Here is a 21695-nt window from a genome sequence, read left to right as displayed (position 1 = left end):
GAAATGTTTTTTTTTATGTTTTAAGTGCAATGGAAATTTCATTTTGTTCAAGGTTTTCACACTGTTTTAAACCATTGGCCTGTGTGTTAAGGCAATTATTAATTAAGCTTTTACGGACAGAATAGACCCCTTCAAGGTTTGTAAACATTGAATGACTATCGGGTGCGCGCGCAGCATGGGGTCAAACTGTTCATACAATCGAGGCTTTATAATTTTATCTAGCAGGGCTGAAAAATGATGACTTACCTCAAATGAAGTGAGCACTACAAACACAAGCCTCTTTGCAAAGCTGATCTTTGCATTGTCCCAGTCTGCACGTTAATTGCTTGCAGTCGCAGATGTGTTATTTTTGTTTTGTTTTTGTGATTCTGCATGAATTGCGAAAACTTAACGGAAGACCTGGTGCGATTTTCACAGCCCACGGCGTAAGTAGGCATTTTTTATGATACCGAATATTACGCAACTCAATCTGCTGTAATGACTTTTCTGACCCTGATTCATATTGTCAGGATGAATAAACTGTAGTAGGCTAATCTGTTTTGCAGCACTTTCTTATTCCATGCCTTGTTGAAAGCACATATGTCGGGTCAGGTTTCTCTATAACCCTGCTGAATGCCTCATCCTTTAACTTTCAAAACAGCTGTGAATTTTTTATGATCATACCCACTAAAGCCACAAGCTACTTTTATCATCTATTTAAAATAAAATCATTTTTGAATGTATTTTTTGTAAATTTATTTAATGTTAGTAGCATATGTAGGGTGTAAAACAGGTGCCATTAGATGCCCAGAAAATTAGGTGTGAAATATACATACCTTGGCTATAAATATATGGTTTTATCTTGCTACGCCACGTTGCTAACTTTAGCCCGTCCCGTAGTTCAGCACGCAGATACGATATTACATGGTTTGTCGCAAGTCTTTATCTAACTTCTCTTTAAACTAATGAGCACTCGAGAAGAGGTTAAATTCTATCTAAAGCGGATGGCATTATTCGTGCTCTCTGCACTTTACATACTTATTCTACAAACCTCCGCGTTACGGCTACGGACGAGACCGAACCATATGGACGTCGAGCGCTTTCGAGTTGAAAGAGCTCCTTTAAAACCTAAACAGCCCCCGCATATTATCTTCATCCTTACGGATGACCAGGGCTTCAATGACATCGGTTATCACAGCAGGGACATCCACAGTCCGACGCTGGACAAACTGGCGGCAGAAGGAGTCATACTAGAAAATTACTATGTTCAGCCGCTGTGCACCCCGTCCCGCAGCCAGCTCATCACGGGCAGGTCATTCTCTGAACCATATCTTATTCATATATTTTTTACAGTGTGAAGATGACATTGTTTTGGTGAAAGAGACCTGTGTGTAAAAGAAAGGTTACAAATGCAAAAAAAAAAATGTTCAGGAGTTTAACATTTTCTCATAAAGTTAAACATATCTTGTGTTTTTTTACATTATATTATAACCAAAATAACATTGTCAAATAGTTGTTTACAAGACAACATCATAGATGTAAAATACACGGTGTTCCTATGGTACTACATAAAATAAACATAATGTAGCCAAATGCAGCATACAAAGCCAGATCAGCTGGTTGGCTGGTTTCACAACCTGATTAAGCTGGCGTAGCTGGTTTTAAAGGAGTTTTAGCCACGTTTTAGGCTGATAGACCAACTCACCCACTGGCTTTAGCCATCAGCTAAAGCTTTAGACAACAGGAATAGATTAATATGTATTTGCAAGTGGGTAAATGTAAGATAATAACCGAAAACAGTGTAATTGTCAGGAAAAATGCAAACATTTTGAAACAAAATATATTATGTATTAATAATAAATGGTCTATAAAAAATGACCACTATACCATTACAGAGTAAAAAGTGCTCATTGATATTTGAAGGGATGTCCTTATTCATTCTTTATTCCCATTGCCATTTCTGATCATTTTACTGTGCAGCTTAATTATGCGTGGGATCTTTGGAAACTACATAAAATGTAACCAATCACTTTAAGCTTTAAGTCAAAGATATCTTTTGTCTCCTGCAAAGGAAACTTTGTGGTTTCTTAGACTTCTGAAAGATGTTGTCCTCACAATAATCTCTCCTGCCATCTGATCCTTACTTGAAATGGAGAAAATACACACATCATTAATCGTTTAAAAATCACATTGTTTGTAACATATCAAAGGAAGATGAGCAAAATATTTTTATATGTATTAATAAAAACATTGAAAATATAAATAGGACCTGGCTGTCACAGCTAAAATTTAAGAAGTACTCAAATTATAAACAAATGTAAAGCTTTTTAGATTAACGCTAAAATTGGCTATATGAATGTGAAATTAAAAATAGTACAAATGTAAATGCATTTTTTTTACTCTGAGGATGACACATTGTTTACATCACAAAACATGATATGGAGGGCCAAATCTGACAAAATAAATAAATATATGAGGAAATGTAAACAAACAAAAATACATACAGAATATATACAGAACAAGAAAATATGAGTATACATTTTCTTATTTTTCCACATTTGTTTATACATTTATTTATTTCCACTTTTATTTATTTTCCATGGGAACCAGGAAGCTATAAAAAGAGCATTCGGCAATGCTGGCTTCAGCGTTTTGTGCCTCAGCAAGCATGTGTGTCTTTCATGTCCAAGCAAAGTTTCAGAGTGTGACTTCCCTGTCCTCGCTTCATAACGACCGAGGACTTGCATCATCTTTTAGTTATGTGTCCCATGGCACAACAAGCACGGTCAGCCCTTCAGAGGATTTACAGCCCTTGCGTACATTGTGAAGCGATGCCGCTCCGCTCTTTGAGGAGGGTGCTGAGTAGTGATGCACCGTAGGGGTGGGCGATATGACCAAAATCTTCTATCACGATAGGATTAATTTTATATCATGATAACGATATGTATCACGGCAGTTTATAATAAAGGTTTAAATCTTTAATACCATAGAAATTTTCATAATTCTCACAAAAAACATATAGAAAGAAGATAAAAACAAACAAAACTCAAGCTCACTGAAGATAAACAGTCAATGACATAAGAATGATAATAAATAATTATGCATGTATGTATAAGCCTATATATTTTTTTATTTAAGGTAGAAAAGTGATTTAATCCGGAGCAGTGAAAGATTTTCTCTCAATGCTGTTTGATTAACAGGAGTGACAGACAGGAGCAAAATTATGTAACTTCCCCTTTAAGACCAAAGTCCAGATCCAATACACTGTTAAACATGCGCTTTCTCTTTAAGCTGTTTACTTTCTCTTAAGACCTAACTGGTTGTGTTAATGATGAGGATGCTTGCAAAGACGTGAATTTTGACGCATATGTGTATTTAAGGCCAATAAAGCGGAAAAATGCTCACGAGCTTAATGAGCAGCGGTCGCGCGACTTGCGCGCTCCTCACAGACAGAAAGATCAGCGGTTGCGCGACGTGTCCGCTCCTGACACACAGAAAGAACGCACGCTTACAGATCTGTTGTCTGTGTTTCAATGGCTTACAATAACTTGTTTTAAAACTAAATACGTGTACAAACGTTACGTTTTGCGGCCACGCTCACAGGAGCGTGACGTGGGCGCGTAACCTTGATAGAAACGATAGTCCAAAATCTCTACCGGTTGACAAATTTCTACTGGTTAATTATGTCTACCGGTTTATCGCCCACCCCTAATGCACCGATGTGAAAATTTTGGCGATAACGATAACCGATATGACTCTTGTCTGTTATGCCGATATGTCTCTGTATAGAAAACACATTTTTATAATAATCAAATAAAGTGCTATTTTCCAAAACACTTTTTTAACTTTAATAATTTATTTCCAGAAATGACTGATTGGGCACCTTTAGCCATGTGCAAAATGTCATCAATTAGCTGATTTCCCATATTCTTTGTAAGCTTCGGGATGCTTATTTTTTAAGTGGGTGATCAAATTGGTTGTGTTGAACAATTTGGCCCGAACTCCCCCTCGCATCACCCGGCCCTCACTCTCATTGCATACAGCAGGGGTGTCCAGACTTTTTTGTGTGGTGATCTACTTTTAAAATGATAAAGCCGACAAGATCTACATGCTAAAAAACACTTTAAATGCGTGGACTATACTGCATATATCTCTACATTGGATTAAGGGCTGTCACCATTAGAGCCCGACCGATTTATCGTTTTGCCGATTTTATCGGCCGATATGAGCATGTCGCAGATATATCTGTATCGGCGTATAAGCCGCAGATATGCGCCGATATGAACGTTTGTTACAGAACACATTAAATGCATTTGAAAGATGTAAGTACTTGTTTGTCCAGCAGAGTGCGCCATACTGGTTGCTAATGGCGACCCAGGTCACTCACTGTAGTGACACCATCCAATCCCCCACCCCCTTCACTTCAGTCAGTCTCTCAGTTCAGGTGGCATGGAAGCAGTCACGCAGTGTCTTCTTCACAACATTGTTACACCTGGTATTAAGACACGCTTTGGTCAATTGGATTATAAATGGACAAGAGAGACGCATTCCCGTTTACATTTGGTGTTTTTAATCCGTCTCTTTGTCGACTTGCGAGTTAAAACGCAAGCGGGAGAAATGACGCGAGACGGAGAAATGACACGTTTAAACTACCCGTAGCCGTGCACTTATATATCACTATATGAGATTACTGCTGCTTGTGTTGTTAGTTAACATGCTAATTTCAGAGCAATTGATTCAATAAGCTCGCGCAACTCTACCCCCTTGCTAAATAAAAGAGGCGGAGCGAAGACGCTTTAGTTTTATAAAAGTCTAAAGTTTGCACGGAACCCTGGGTTTGTGTTATAAAAACGTTGTGCACAACATTAAACATAGCGTACATTAGTATGTGCTCCATCAAGCATTGTCTTCGTAACGGTGAGTGGCTAACAAATTTGTGAAGTACACAACTTACTTTAAAGCTAATAATCAATGACTTCATAAGTTTCTCTTTATAACGTTCTTGTCAAAATTGCAAATGATGCAAGTTTTATGTATTTTGTTCTCTTTGTGTTTTAAAGTTATTTATAATAAGTCAAGTTTACTGTTTAGTGCACTGATATCCGACTAATTTTGGATAATAAAGTTATTGTTACATATCTTTGTCACATCAATATAAGTGTTGGATCACCACATTTGTGAGTGATCATTGCATTTAATTGTATTTATTCATATACAGTATATTATGTTGAAGTATATAGTGTATTCTATGTACAGTACTGTAGTATAATATACAGCAGTATATGTCTACTGAACTATAATATACACATAAAGATATCGGCCGATATATCGTTATCTGTCTTTTTTTACTCCCTAATATCTGTATCGGCATTGGCCCAAAAAAACGCATATCGGTCGGGCTCTAGTCACCATTACTCTATTTTTTTGAGGAGTTTAAAAAAATCCTAGAGTACATGTTGAGTACTGTTTTAAATAGCGGAGATACGGTTTAGTGAAACAAACCAAAAAGAAAATTACAATAGTATCAGAAGCATATAAATCAGCACAACGCTTCCTCTCACTCTACCTCGTTCGCTCGCTCGTGTGCGTGAACACACACACACACACACACACACACACACACACACACACACATTCTGGTTTCCATGTTTTGTGGGGACATTCCATAGGCTTAATGCATTTTATACTGTACAAACTGTATATTCTATTAACCCTTTATAGGGCACTCATTGAAATCTTTGGAAATTCTAATTTTTAACCTCAGAAAGCTAATGGGGGATGTTACAGGACATTCTTTAAAAAAATGTAACAATATTTTTCACCTTTGGCTGAGAGAAAACTACATGACTCTATTACTTCAAATGAAGGCAGGTGGAGGGCACTTTGAATGTGTGCGGAAGTGACTAAATATGGTCACTTGCCCCATAAAGGGTTAATAATAATAATAATAATAATACCTTACATTTATATAGCGCTTTTCAAAGCGCTTTACATATGAACGGGGGAATCTCCTCAACCACCACCAATGTGCAGCATCCACCTGGATGATGCGACGGCAGCCATATTGCGCCAGACCGCTCACCACACACCAGCTTATTAGTGGAGAGGAGACCGAGTGATATAGCCAATTAGTATGAGGGATGATTAGTAGGCCAATGGGCAAGTTTGGCCAGGATGCCGGGGCACACCCCTACTCTTTTCGAAGGACATCCTGGGATTTTTAATGACCACAGAGAGTCAGGACCTCGGTTTAACGTCTCATCTGAAGGACGGTGCTTTTTTGACAGTATAGTGTCCCCATCACTATACTGGGGTGTTAGGACCCACACAGACCACAGGGTGAGCACCCCCTGCTGGTCTCACTAACACCACTACCAGCAGCAACCTGGTTTTCCCAGGTGGTCTCCCATCCAAGTACTGACCAGGCTCAGCCCTGCTTAGCTTCAGTGGGCAAGCTGTCTTGGGCTACAAGAGGTTCCCCTTACCTACCCCATTCCCTAACCCCAACCATCACAGAAACCCTTCTACTACTTCACATTTTCAAGAAACATCATTCTGTTTGATTTATAAGCTTCTTTCCTCATGGGGACATCAAAATGTCCCCACAAGGTCACAAAAACACTGGTATTCCTATCTTTGTGGGGACAATTACCAGGCACAGACACACACACACACACACACACACACACACACACACACACACACACACACACACACACACACACACACATAAGATTTATAAAAAGACATTTGAGAAGAAAGGCACAGCAACTCAAAAAGACTTACGTGATTCACAATTACTCTAAGACCATGCTAATTTCACGCTCGGTTTTTCGAAGCTCGTAGAGGCATGGAGCAGCATGAGGATACACAGTTAACTTATGTGCGATCTACCGGCATTGCCTTTGCGATCGACTGGTTCAGACACTTTGAAGAATGACCAGGCAGACGACAGAACCTGCTTCAGCACACACGTGTAACTTATGCGCTCGTGCAAAAACAAGCATCCTCACCCCCACACTCACATCTCCTACACACACGTCAAATACACAGGAATGATTATTGGCCTGTTCACATTGGCCCTATTTTGACATCGGAACGATGTATCGTGCATCACTAGTGCTGAGCCGTGTGTTCCTCACGGTTCGCCTACGCTTCCCACTAAAACGGTCAGGGTAACATCTTTACTAGTGGGCAAAGCATATAAATTGGCAGGGCAGGCTGGGGCTTCTCTGCACACTTAAGCTATCCTGCAAGCGTATAAAGCAGAGATGCTGAAAATTTTAAATGAAGAGGCAGGGGGTACGTCTGATACTTTGTCGAGTCACGGATGTGTTGCTCAGGGCTATTGAAGGAACTGCTGGAGCTGTGGGGAGATCGATGGGAGCTCTTGTAGCCACAGAAAGACATTTATGGCTCAATCTGTCTAAGCTTAGCTTTTAGATGCACCCGTTTTGCCCTTTGGTCTCTTCAGGGGTGCTGGGAACACCTCAGCGTACGGTGCCTGACTCTTCTCGATGCCCTCTGAATGCCAGTCGGACAAAATCTAAACAGTTCAATTCAATTTTATTTATATAGCGCTTTTCACAATAGTTAATTGTTTCAAAGCAGCTTTACATTAATAGAAGCAGTGAAAAGCACAGAAAAACGTCAGATAGCATTACATAATACACAATAGCATAAGCAGTTAAATTTGTTGTGGCTATGACTGAACATTATAAGCGAGCGTATTACTAATGTAACGTCTAGAAGAGGAAGCTAAGTTAAGCCCAAGAAGGCTGCCTCCCTGGGTTGAAAAACCCCCTAGGAGAAAAAAAACCCAGGCTTTTTAGCCGAGTAAATAAAAAAGTCCTAGGAGGAAAAAACCCTTGGGAGATATTAGGGGTGTCCTCGACTAAGGATTTACATATTCGAATCAGAATTGTCGAATCTTTCCATAGTCGACCGATAGTCGAATCATATCTGTCTGCATGGGTCTAGACAAGGTACAAATTGGTAACTTTTATTTTCTTTCACAAGCAGCACACATAAACAACTTTCTGTTAAATTGAACTAACCTGTCTTTCAAGTGATGAACAAAGACAAAACTGACGATGCATTTATATATATATGGGTCAAAGACGAAAAGGGGGTTTAAAGCATAAAAAAAATTAAAGTGTAAAAGAGCTTTAAATTTAGTCTATTTCACATACATTAGAATATGTCCTGTTTAACTTTATGTTTTTCTGAGCAAAAAATAATTACTACCATACATTTTTACTGGAATTGTACAGAAGACACCAACTAAAATGTCATTCAGTGTAACAATATTTTTATGCAAAAAATATTATCAGACATTTTTAGAAAAACTATTATTTGATGACACATTACAAGACTCTATTTATAGATCACAGTGCAGACACAAAATACTAACTATTTGTCATTTTAAAGCATTTTACTTCGCCAATATCCTTTAAACCATTAGGTTTTACCCATTTGTCAGCAAGAAGTTTTTGTAAGGAAGTGAAAATCAATTTAAATAAAAAATTTTGAAGGATCACACATTATTATACATTTTTTAATAAGTACAGCTCAGAATAAGTATATTGTTTCATTTCTACATAAATATATGTGTTACACCGAATGACCATGGTTTGTTACACTGAATGACATTTTTGACAAAAATAGTGTCATTTTTCCATTATTGCAATGTTTTGAATATTCTGTATCATTTTATTCCTTAACAAATCACAGAAGTAGATGCTGAAATTAATAATCATTTTTATTCCATAATGCATATCATATTCGTAAAAATTAACTGAACAGGTGGTAATACTGTATAATAAGATCCAGAACTGCCCTTATACATTTAGCTTCTGCCCTGTGTTTTCTTTGATTTTTCCGCCATTGCTTTCGCCTCTTCTCAGCTGCAGCATCTGATAAATTCCTGATTGACAGCTGATCAGGATTTGCAGCCAAGGCAGCTTGCTTTCTTCTCTGGTTGCTGAAATACAGATTCCATGTAATTATTGACACAGATCTATATAAAACGTGTTATTAATTAAAAATACTTTCTGTTTGGCAACATAAATGACATGTTATCAGGATTTGTATTATGGGCGGAGAATCCCCTCAGTGGCCTCTCTTAAAGGGATAGTTCACCCAAAAATGAAAATTCTGTCATCATCCACCCACCCCCGTGTTGTTTCAAACCCGCATAAATGGAAGGAAGATATTTTGAGAAATGCTTGCAACCAAACCTTTTGTGGACCCCATACTATGATACTAAAAATAATACTATGGAAGTAAATGGGGTCCACGGACGGTTTGGTTACAAACATTACTCAAAATATCTTCCTTTGTGTTTATCAGAACAAAAAAAAAATCATACAGGTTTTTACCAACATGAGAGTGAGTGAATAATGACCAAATTTTCATTTTTGGGTGAACTATCCCTTTAACTTGTGGTATAGGTAGGGTGGAGTCTCTATCTAAAAACAGCAGTAAACTATTATTCTGTAGGGCTAGGCTTGGACACAAATTTCACGGTTTGATTCAATTTCAAATCAATTTGATATTGATTAACATCAGCTGAAAACAGCATAGACTGATTATTGGGATTTACAAATCACTTTTGTTTCTTCAAAATTAGAATTGATTAAAATGGGGAAATCTATCTTTTTAAACCCAGCCCTATTATTTTTACATTGCACTCCTCAATACCTTTCTCGTATCCTTGCTAAATGCATTGCCCTAGCTACTGGGTCTGCATTAACTTTCTGCCAGTGCCTAGAAACTTTCTCTTTGTTTGTGGGCATCTAAAAGAAATCAGTACCAAAACGACAAAAATACATTAAAACATTAATATTGATAAAGTTTGATATATTTTTTTGTGCTAAACATCCCTCATTTATCTGAAATAGAAATAAAATGCTAAAAATGTTATCTAAACAGTGACACTATCATTCAGTGTAATGGATGACACTGTGGTGTAACATACAATTTGCATTACACCGAATGACAAAACATTACCCTGAATGACGAAACTTTTACTTAAGCTAATATTAGAAGTTAACAACTAGATACCTATATCAAACAGTGAACTTGACCAGAAAGGTTTATCATCATTATTCACAACATCTACTTATTTTTCAAAAAATCTAACAATAAAAGTGTTTTTTTGCATTTCACTGAATGACAGTCGTTTTTGTAACTCAAGATACCACACTATGAAAAGGTGAAATTATCAAATATTTAAGAGCAATAAACTTACCTTGCTGAATCAACAGATGGTCTTCAGGGGTCCTTTTGATGATGTCACAGACTGCTTGATGAGTATTGTTTGTTTATTTAATTTCAAAATGGTTTCCTGATCCCGTTACACTGAATGACCTCTGACAAACTGCATATTCGGGACAAAAGTCACCTATTTGTTTCAATATTTAACGAAAAAAATAACACATAGTCCTATTAATATAAAACAGCCAACACTTATGTGAACATGCCAAGGAAGCAAATATATTTTTTAACATGGTATTTTATACGTTTATTTAAAAATGTATTAGTAAAATCATAGTCCGGACCATTACGCTGAATGACGATTTTACACTTTGGAGCATTATTAAACTCATATTTGGTCATTGTATTTTCACAAAAGTTATTTGAAACATAAAAGTAGACATTTTACTTGCATTTTATATGTTTTTTTTGTATGTAAAATCACTTTTGTAAATTATATTTGATGCGGACACCAAAATGGTGACGTCTCGTCTTTGACCCATATATATTTTTTTTAAGGTAAAATATATAAGGCAACATTTGTTTATTTATTCTTCATAACATTTTAAAGCCACGATCTACAGAACATCACACAAAAATACATTTTGATAACTAAACCTAAAAAGCCTTGGAAACCCCGGCTACAATTAAGTGTTTTTATTTAATTTGGAGATATAGCGCGTCAAAGCAATCATGAACCAAAAAAACCCCGACAAATGAGAAATGACAAATAATTTGTGATTGTGACTGTAAATAATAAAAAAATGTGCAAAATGCCTCAAGTGCACAGAAACAAAACACAAGCCAAATAGTTAAATCAGATAACCCAGAGTGATTTATAAATAAAATAAAATAAATTATTAAAAGAATAGAAAAGTATAGCCATAATATAATTGCCAGCTTTGTCTTTTAAATGTAGAAACAAAGAGGCAATGGTTTATTAACGAAGAAACCTCCGTGTAGTCCGGGTTGCTGGATTTATTAACGCATTTTAAAAATATTTATTGAAAGCTGTTACTTCACATATTATTTGCAGCATTATCATATAATGCTGTATATTAATATATTGTGAGAAAGCTGTTATATGTGAAATCAGATAATGTGTGCACCCATATACGGCCAAAATTGAATGATCCTCATTTCATAACACATCTGCGACGATTCGACTGTGAGATTGGTAGTCGAATCAGGCTTCTCCTATCGATGCATCGAATCTTCGACTATTCGGGGTCACCCATAGGAGATATATATAGACACTAGGGATGCCACAATTCTCAATACATTATTGAACCGTTCGGTTCGACCCCCACGGTCCAATACGCGCAGGTGAATTGCGGTTTTTCGGTTTATCCATCTAAATCTGTCAGATTTACATTCCCTGCTCTTTTGTTAATGTGCGCATGCGCGTGATCTGCACGCTTATAAACGCCACAGCGAGTTGATATCCAGTCACTGTGCGCTAGCTGCTAGCTGCGTTAAACTCTGCTTGAACTCTGCTTGCAATGCTGGTGTCAGATTTCATTCGCGTGCGCACACACCCAACAGAAGTACGACAACAAAAAGAAGCAGCACAACTGTCTTTTAAATCTGAGGTGTGGATTAATTATTTGCGGGTGTAGATTACATACAACATCAATGTAAAGATGCAAATTCGTGTGGGGCAATGCGCATAACGCAAATTGGGCTTGTTATTGATGCAAACGCGCGTTATTTGCCTCAAACACGTCTTCTGCGCAAGTTGAAAAAGTTTAACTCAAGAAGAGAATGCGCATGATGCTAAAATAAATCCCACCAGTAATCTTGATTGAGGAACGCATTTTTGGTTTCTACACAGACAGCATGATGTTGGATTTAACAGTATAGTGCAGTAAGGTATAGCCTTCATTTACAATGTAAAGTTTATTTTACTAAGTACAGGTAAATAAAATGGCCAATTTATGTAATGTAATGAATTCACATGTTCCCCAGTTTGAATAGGATATCATTTTTATATGTCTTTATTTAATTATATCTTATATTATTGTATCAATACACTAGAAATATGATGATTTTTGCATTTATATAAAATAAAGAGAACCGCAATTAAACCAGTATTTTTTCTTCTTAACATCTCAATGTTCCTGTTACCTAAGCATAGAATAATTAAAAACACTTTAATAGTCCAAGGCATCAGAACCGAAACCGAACCGTGAACAAGAACCGAAATATGTATTGAACCGTAAACTAAGTGTATTGTTGCATCACTAATATACACACATATAAACGGATAAGGAGATTAAGCGTGTTCTGCCGGTGATCGTTGGTCAGGCATCAGCTGGGCATCACGTTGAAGGACGGCCAGTAGATCAGAGGTGTGCTGAGTTTCACATTTACCGGAATTGGGTCTGTTTGTCTCATTGTCCTCGGGTCGAGGACAAGACAGGGAGAGAAAAACAAAATCATATTAGCATAAGGGGCCGTTCACATGTAATGCAAGTGTCACACAGTGATGTGGTTTAAATCAGCTTAGTTCCAGACAGACTAACTATTGTGGCATAATTATGTTATCCACAGTTGAGGATTTAGCAAATTGGGGGCCCAATGCAAAGGTATATATGGTAACTAAGGGTCACCTTTCGATCTTTAACACTCTGGGGTCGGCTGCGGCGCGGGCGCCGCCAACTCTTTATTTTTCAATCACTCCGTAAAGAGACTTAGATAACTCTGCTGATTTTGGACATACATATATGATTTATACATCATTTAAAACGTTAAAGTGTCTAGTTTTTTTTCTGTCCACTCCCAATAAAAACAGAATGTTGTGCTTTTCGCAAAATTAAGAAAATAAACATGATGCGCGTTTTGTTCTCTCTCCCTCAGTGAAGCCATTTCAGAAACGCGTCAGAAAATTAACTGTAACTTCACACATACATGTCATATAAACAAAAGATAAATGTCTACATAATGCTTGGAATGTCAGCTTTTAAATGATGTAAGTGAGATCGAAAACATATATTGTCATTCGGTGTAAACTGTATGAGAAGTAGGAGAGGGACCATCTTTCTAATGTTACCTGATTATCTGTAATGAGAAGAGATCGCCACGCCCCCGCGCCATTGAAGTGAATGAGCAGAGACATCCATATGCATAACTTGTGCCTCCTGCAGTCAATGTTTACGCAATCCAGTCCACAACCCAGTCTCTCTATTCCTTGTTGTTTCATCCGATTGCACCAAAACATGACATCTAAATCCTTATTTACTTGCGTACGTTATGTGTGTCAGTATCTCCAGACGCGAGTGTTTTCATTGTTCTTCCGTCAAACATTTCACGTGAGGGGAACACACATAAACAAACACGCGAGTCAGGAAACTCGACGCGGTTTTTGGTATTCTTATAAAATACACGATTGAAAACAGTACAATCCTTATTTACTTGCGTATGTGTGTCACTATCTCCAGACGCGAGTGTTTTCTTTGTCTTCCGTCAAACAGTTCACGCGATGGGAAACGCATGCACAAACACGCGAGTCAGGAAATCGACGCGGTTTTTGGTATTCTTATAAAATACGCGACTGCAAACAGTACAATCCTTATTTAGTTGCGTCTAAGCATATATCTCCGCACAGCACGTTTATTAAATACAGGATCACTCTGTGCACACATAAGTTAATAGGCTTGTTCGACTCAATGCGGCGCCACAAGAACCGGCAGCCGAATGACGTCAGAGTTTCGCGAGAGCGATTTAAAAGCAACCTCTTCCATATAATTTCGCGGATCACTCTCGCGGTAGTTTGACGTCACCCGGCTGTCGATCTCTGCAGCGCCGCATGAAGTCGAACAAGCCGACTGCTTTCATGAGCAACACGTGAGGTAATGGCGGCGGCTGTAAACAAACATTGAGCAAGTTTATCGTGCAAGTTTATCATGCTTGTCCCTTGTTGTGTTTCTACTATAATGATATAATGATTACAAAAACACAACTAAGAGTCCAAACAACGATAGGCAGTTGTTCTTTTGAGCTTTTTGCTGCACACAAACCCTGTGTTCACTTTGATTAGGCTACTATGGTTTTTAAAAGGTAACTTATAGCCTACATGTGAAATTAATGTAATATATATATATATATATATATATATATATATATATATATATATATATATATATATATATATATATATATATATATATATATATATATATATTGTGTGTGTATTTACATTTAAATTGAAAAGTAAACCATCATGGTTTTACTACAGAGAAAGTTACATTCCTGTTGAACATCACCACAAGGCTCATGTGGCTCATTATGCAACCCTTTTGTTTCTCAGCTGTCAATCACTGATTATTCAGGAGCTTTCCCCGCCTCCACGCATACAGCCTTTCCCAAGCAAAAGTGTCTTAGAAATTCTAAATCAATATCTTGCTTTATGTGAACGAGTAGGCCGAATGATTTTCACATCATTTTGAAGAAAAAACTCTAGACTACTAGATCCTGTTTTGAAAAGTCTTGGGAAAACATGTTTAGAATTAGTTTTGTGGACTTATATCAGTGACTTAAAATTTTTGCTTTTTCAAAAACCACGCATAAACATTTTTCTCTCAAAAATACAAACATGTACATACATGTTGATTATATGATATTGTAGCCCAGTTTGTGCTGAACGCAGTGTTATGAGACTTTTGCCATTAATATGTTTTTAAGCAACTGAAAAAAGCACAAATGTCAGTGGATGTCAAAACTTCCCCAGGGCCCTAAAAACCCCTTAGACCCCAGAGGGTTAAGGGAAAATGAAACCTGTCGACCCGTTTGACTAAGGCCTGAAGCCCCACTGTCGTCGTTAATGCAGGTTCACATATTGCATACTATTCACAAGACACGCGAAAGCGCAAAAATCGTAGCCCGACCATATGTGCCAACCCGTTTGACTAAGGCCGGAAGCCCCACTATCGTTGTTAATGCAGGTTCAGTGGCAAACGGGTCTATATTGCATACTATTTACAAGACTACGAGAAAACGCCAACATCGCAACCTGACCATACGTGTCAACCCATTTGACTAAGGCTGGAGGCCCCACTGTCGTCGTTAATGCAGGTTCAGTGGCAAACGGGTCTGTATGGCATACTATTCACAAGACACACGAAAGCGCCAAAATCGCAACCCAACCATACATGCCAACCCGTTTGACTAAGGCCAGAAGCCCCACTGTCGTCGTTAATGCAGGTTCAGTGGCAAACGGGTCTGTATGGCATACTTTTTCGCAAGATACAAGAAAGTACCAAATTCCCAACCCGACCATATGTGCCAACCCGTTTGACTAAGGCTGGAGGCCCCACTGTCGTCATTAATGCAGGTTCAGTGGCAAACGGGTCTGTATGGCATACTATTCACAAGACACACGAAAGTGCCAAAATCGCAACCCGACCATACGTGCCAACCCAAACGGTGGCAAACTATTTAATGCAATTCATTTTGAAGTGTTCATGCTGATAAGGTTTTTATTTATTTATTTGGTTGGTCTGTGTTATGACCGTGAGTGCTTTGTTTCGTAAAAATAACTATTGCGAGTTAAGTATCTTTGCTAGACAAATTATGCAAATGCTTTGTTGAAGAGAAAAGTTTTAAGTCTAGATTTAAAATTATCGACTGTGTCTGATTCTCGGACATAGGTTGGTAAGTCATTCCAGAGCTTAGGGGCTAAGTAGGAAAAGGATCTTCCACTTTTAGACACTTTTGATAGTCTAGGGATAATGAAGAGACCAGAATTTTGCGACCGTAGTGTGCGTGATGGATTGTATTCTGATATAATTCTCTAAGATATGAGGGTGCTAGGCCATTTAAAGCTTTGTAGGTGATTAGTGATATTTTAAATTGTATGCAATATTTAACTGGTAGCCAGTGTAAAGATGCCAGAATTGGGCTTATGTGGTCATACTTCTTAGATCGAGTAAGTACCCTTGCAGAAGCGTTGTGAACTGGCTGAAGCTTGTTTACCTGATTTGCATGGCATCCCCCGAGTAGCGAGTTACAATAGTCTATTCTATAGGTCATAAAAGCATGGATAAGCTTCTCTGCGTCAGATGTAGACAGTATATGGCGTATTTCTGAGATATTTCTAAGATGGAAGAATGCTGTGCGGCAGACGTTGGCGATATGACTATCGAAGGATAAGTTGCTGTCGAACATCACACCTAAGTTCCTAACCGTGTAAGGTGGCACCACAGTGCCGCCATCTATGTGCAACTTGTAATCTGACATATTAGTAGCGATTCGGTTCAATAATAAGTATCTCTTAGTGTCTTATTGGAGTTGAGCTTAAGAAAGTTATTTGCCATCCAGTCACTTACATCGCTAATGCAGTCTGTTAGCTTAGAAAACGTGTGTGTTTCGCTGGGATGTGAGGAGATGTAAAGCTGGGTATCATCCGCATAGCAGTGAAAACTTATGTTATGTTTCCTGATAATGTCTCCTAGGGGTAACATATATAACGAGAACAGGATGGGACCTTAAACTGATCCCTGCGGTACACCGTATTTAACCAGGGAGTGATATGACTCTTCCTCATTTACATAAACAAAGTAATAGCGATTGGTTAGATATGACCTAAACAAGGCTAGCGCCTGACCACTAATACCAACATAGTTTTCTAGTCTATTGAGTAAGATTGTGTGATCTATTGTGTCAAAGGCTGCACGTTTATACTTTCATGATTTCTGTGGTAACTTAGCAGACACGCCCATTACTACTTCAATACACTTAGTGCATGTAAACCCATCTATGCTAACGGCAGAAGCTAAACTATACGTGTGGCAAGTAGTACATGTTACAATTACAAGCGGAGTCTTACCGCTTTCATGTTGGGAGATGGCATCTTCGTTTACCTAAACGCGGTCCGCGGAGCTGCATCACGTGGGGTGTTCGCTTGTTGCATGCCTCGGTCGCCTGCAAACATCTGGGGCCAGGGTGATGTGGGGCAAGCTGAATCTGCGATGGCCGGGCAGCGGCCCCTCCACAGCTTCCCGATCGCTTTCATGCTGGGCGATGGCGTCTCCGTTCACCCGTTCACGGTCCGTGAAGCTGCATCGCGTGGGGTGCTCGCTTTTTGCACACCTCGGTCGCTTGTGAACGTCCGGAGTCAGGGTGAAGTGGGCGCTGTACCTCGCGTTGGATCTGCTAAAACCGGGTATCAACTCCTCCACAGCTTCCCGCTCAGGTGAGGACAGGTCAGAAAAGCATATATCAGATGAATCCGCCATTAGATCGGAAAATGCTATGTTCAGCCGGCACCTTTGGTTGATGCTAGCGGGCTATATGTTAACACTGGGTGTTTATTAGTGATAAATAGTTTCACGTGGTAGTACTGCTCAATAATCGTCACGGTAAAGTATTCCTAGGATAAACTAATAAGTTATATTATATAAATAGGAATAAGATAGTAAGAAAAAATGATTTAGGTGATGAACTCGATGGAGCTCCGATGCACGATGTGTTCAGCATTATCAGCAGTAAGGTTGACTGAGAAAGTTGCTGAACTAGAATCATGCATCCGAACACTAGTTGAGAATAGCAAAACCGCTAATATTATTGTTGCAAATACTGTATTGAGCGAAAAGACTAATGGCTCCGTTCCGACATCAGATGCGAATGTAAATATTACAAATACTGTATCGAGCGCGCACGGTGTTTATCAAAATACACATGGGTCAGTTCCGACATCAGAGTCAAGTCGGCGGACTAACTGGGTGACTGTCAGGCGGCATAGTCATATACGGCGTCTTTCTAAGACCCATACAGTAATTTCTAACAGATTCGATCCCCTAAGCAGTACACCAGCTGAAATGCCTGTTAAAAGTGCCCTGGTCATTGGAGATTCTATACTCAGGAACACTAACATTGAGGCACCAAACACCATAGTCGTCTGTATACCGGGAGCCAGAACGTCTGACATTAGATCCAAACTTAAAGTGATGGCTCATGCTAAGCGGAAGTTTTCACGCTGGCACCAATGACACCAGGCTCCGCCAGTCGGAAATCACCAAAGATACTATTAAGGAGATGTGTGAAATTGCAAAAAAATGTCAGACAATGTAATATGCTCTGGTCCCCTCCCCGCCTACCGGATGTTAATAGGAGGTAATTTGTAACTCTAAGCAGCGCTGTCTCTGTGCTATGGTGGGGCCTGAATCCTGATTGGAACTTTTCATATGTACTATTATTTGTCAACAATGTGCGTAACTGGCTTGCCACTTTCTAATATTTTCGAAAGAAAAGGGAGATTTGAGATTGGTCTAAAGTTATTAAGCTCTCCCTGATCAAGCTGTGGTTTTTTAATCAGCGGTTTAATAACTGCTAGTTTGAAAGCTGTTGGAACGTATCCTATTTCTAGCGATGAGTTAAAGATATTTAGTACCAGGGTTGACACTACAGGGAATACCTCTTTAAGTAGTTTTGTGGGAATGGGGTCTAATATACAGGACGATGATTTGGATGATGTGACTAGTTTAGAAAGCTCATCTATTGTAGTAGGATTAAATGAGTCAAAATGTTCGTATGGTAATCTAGTGTTAAGTGAACTAATGGGTAGAGTGGTGGTTGCTTGGGTAGCTACAATATTTTCCATAATAGCCGTAATTTTGTTAGAAAAGAAGTTCATGAAATCATTACTGTTGTGTTGAAGTTTACTATTGTTTCTGTTTGTTCTTTGTTTCTAGTCAGTTTCGCAACTGTGCTAAAGAGGAAACGAGGGTTATGATGATTCTCATTTATAAGCTTGCTAAGATAGGTAGATCTGGCGGTTTTAATAGCCTGTCTGTAGTGTTTAACACTCTCTTTCCATGCTGCACGCCATACCTCTAACTTTGTGCTTCTATAATTTCTTTCCATTTTTCTAGCTGCCGTTTTAAGGGCTGCGGTGTGATGGTCATACCATGGAGCTGGCGGTTTTTCTTTGATTCTCTTTTTTCGAATGGGAGCAACGGCATCCAATTTGTTAGAACAGCCATTGTTCATGTTTTCTATTACAATATCTAGATCGTCACAGTTATCTGCTACATGTTTCATTTGGGACAGGTCTGGAAGAGTGTTAATAAATCTTTAGTGGTCGAAATTATTGTTCTGGCTAGTCGGTAGCATGTTGTGGATTGAGTGATCCTATCTAGAAGTACAGTGTATGACACAAGGTAATGGTCAGAAACTGCATCACTCTGAGGTAATATTTCAATGTCATTAATATGTGACCCGTCACGGAAACCAGGGACACAAGTCGGCAGCACAAGTTTCGAGAAAATGAGAAACAAAGGTTTTTTTCAAAATTTGTGATTTTTGTTTTATTGCAGAATCTGTTAGTTGAGATCACAAAGAAGCCTCTCCATGTTTGAGATAGCAGTTTTTGTATATTTAAAAGTGTACATTTTGCGGTTAAAATAGGCTTGTTTTTCCGGCGATTCTAGCATGCAGCGGGGGGGGTCATTGTCTGTGTATATTTACATACTGGATAAGCTTGTGTTTTCGCCTCCGCCCCCAAAGGGAACAGCGTGACTACTAAATAAGGATAGTTCGCCCAAAAATGAAAATAATGCAATTAATGACTTACCCTTATGTCGTTCTAAACTCGGAAGACCTCCATTCATCTTCGGAACACAGTTTAAGATGTTTTATCGTTAGATTTAGTCCGAGAGCTTTCTATCTCCTTCATTGAAAATCTATGTAACGTTATGGTTTCCATGTTCAGAAAGGTAATAAAAACATCATCAAAGTTGTCCATGTGACATCAGTGGGTCAGTTAGATTGTGTTGAAGCATCGGAAATACAGTTTGGTCAAAAAATAGCAGAATTACGACTTTATTCAGCATTGTCTTCTCTTCCGGCTCGAGCGTGAAGTCACGTGACTGTAGTGACGCGGCTGCCCTGTTCATCAGACATGTTTGCTAAGTTTTTTTTTTTCAAACTTATAGCGTGCATCTCCCCAGACTGTAAAGCTCTGGCACACAAAACAAAAGAAAAATAAAAGAAGCTGGGGCGGAACAAATAACAGTCAGCCGCATCGTACGTCAGCCGCGTCACTGACTTTATGCGGTGCCGCAGTCGGATGACGTCAAAGTACCGCGAGAGCTCTTCAAGAAATCTTGTGGAGTAGTTTAGTTTCGACTCGCTCTCGCGGTACTTTGATGTCAACTCTATGTCAGTTCTTGCAGCGCAGCATGAGTCCAAACACACAGAAGTTACACAGAGATCGTTGTCTTTATATAATTGGCTACATGCTTTGTCTATCAATATTTTCCATGAAGTTATTGGCTGATGGAGGAACGAGCGAGCGATTGGTTACATCCCTAAAGGACTTCACGTTTTCGACGGCGCTGTTTGGATGATCTATGATACTACCTCCCTCCCTATTTAAAATACAAACTTTGAAGGCGGGTTCATGTGTTTAACGGAGTGTAATCTCATATACCCTTACATGTTACGTTGTAAATAGTCTTCAGATTGTATTTTATATTGTATTACCAGACATTCATGCGAAATCGGATGTAAACAATCTATATATGGTCATTGGATAATCTGAAACAGACTGGATTCGACTTGTGATCCCCACAAAGGTAAAAAGAGTCATGTTTATTTTTGCATGTTGTTATTTGGTTATAAAATACTATAGCATATTATGCTATAACATCTGTATCTCAAAACGGCTTTACAGGGGGTATGGCTTAGCTAAATGAGATGTAAATGAGCCCTATTGTCTCCCTCAGTTGGAAAGAAGAGTCCCTTTCGTCTCGATTTTCTCGGTTTGAGTATTTCTGAGTTCCTATATTCAAATGGCCACAACTTCTCCAAATCTTATCAGATTTCCACGTGTTACACATCGTTGGAAAGCTTAGAAACTGCACTTTCAGAATCTGTCAAAATGCCCCAGATCCGACTTGTGTCCCTACTTTCCGTGACTGGTCACATATTGAGTCAGAGTGACAGAATTAAGTCTAATGTGTGCTTACGAGTATCCGTTGGCCCTGTCACGTTTTGTCTAATGTTGAGAGAATTCAGAACATCCATAAACGCACGTCCTAATGCATCTTTTGGCTTATCCACATGGATATTAAAATCACCAACGATAAGAACTTTATCTACAGTGATAAACTTTATCTACAAGCTCAGACAGGAAATCTGCTATTTCTTTAAGGAAATCTGCATGGTGGCCTGGAGGTCTATAGATTGTAGCTAAGGCAAAAGAAAGCTGTTTGTTGTTACGGTCAGTTATTTCCATATTTAACAACATTAGTTCAAATGATTTAAATTTTAGTTCAGATTTTTGGTTTACTTTAAAAATGTTGTTGTAAATTGTAGCTACACCACCCCCTCTCCCCTTTAATCGAGGTTCGTGTTTATAATAACAGTCTTGTGGGGTGGATTCGTTTAAACTAATGTAGTCGTCTAGCCTGGGTGCCAGCCGATCTTAGCCCCGCCCACCACATTTGAAAAACGGGGAA

The 21695-nt window shown here is 38.7% G+C and overlaps 1 protein-coding gene across 1 annotated transcript in view; it reads left to right on the top strand.

Annotated features, from left to right (window-relative positions):
* Positions 1–848: 848 nt before the first annotated feature.
* arsib (arylsulfatase family, member Ib) overlaps positions 849–21695 on the top strand; it is a 185173-nt gene continuing 164326 nt past the window's right edge. The window contains exon 1 of the mRNA XM_055180341.2: positions 849–1291. Within this exon, the coding sequence (XP_055036316.2) occupies positions 945–1291 (347 nt within the window). The 5' untranslated portion in view covers positions 849–944. The remainder of the gene's footprint in view (positions 1292–21695) is intronic.

This window comes from Misgurnus anguillicaudatus, chromosome 9 (assembly GCF_027580225.2).
Source record: "Misgurnus anguillicaudatus chromosome 9, ASM2758022v2, whole genome shotgun sequence".
NCBI lineage: Eukaryota > Metazoa > Chordata > Actinopteri > Cypriniformes > Cobitidae > Misgurnus > Misgurnus anguillicaudatus.
The sequence above is the reverse complement of the archived record's forward strand: the minus strand, read 5'-3'. Positions and strand labels throughout refer to the sequence as shown.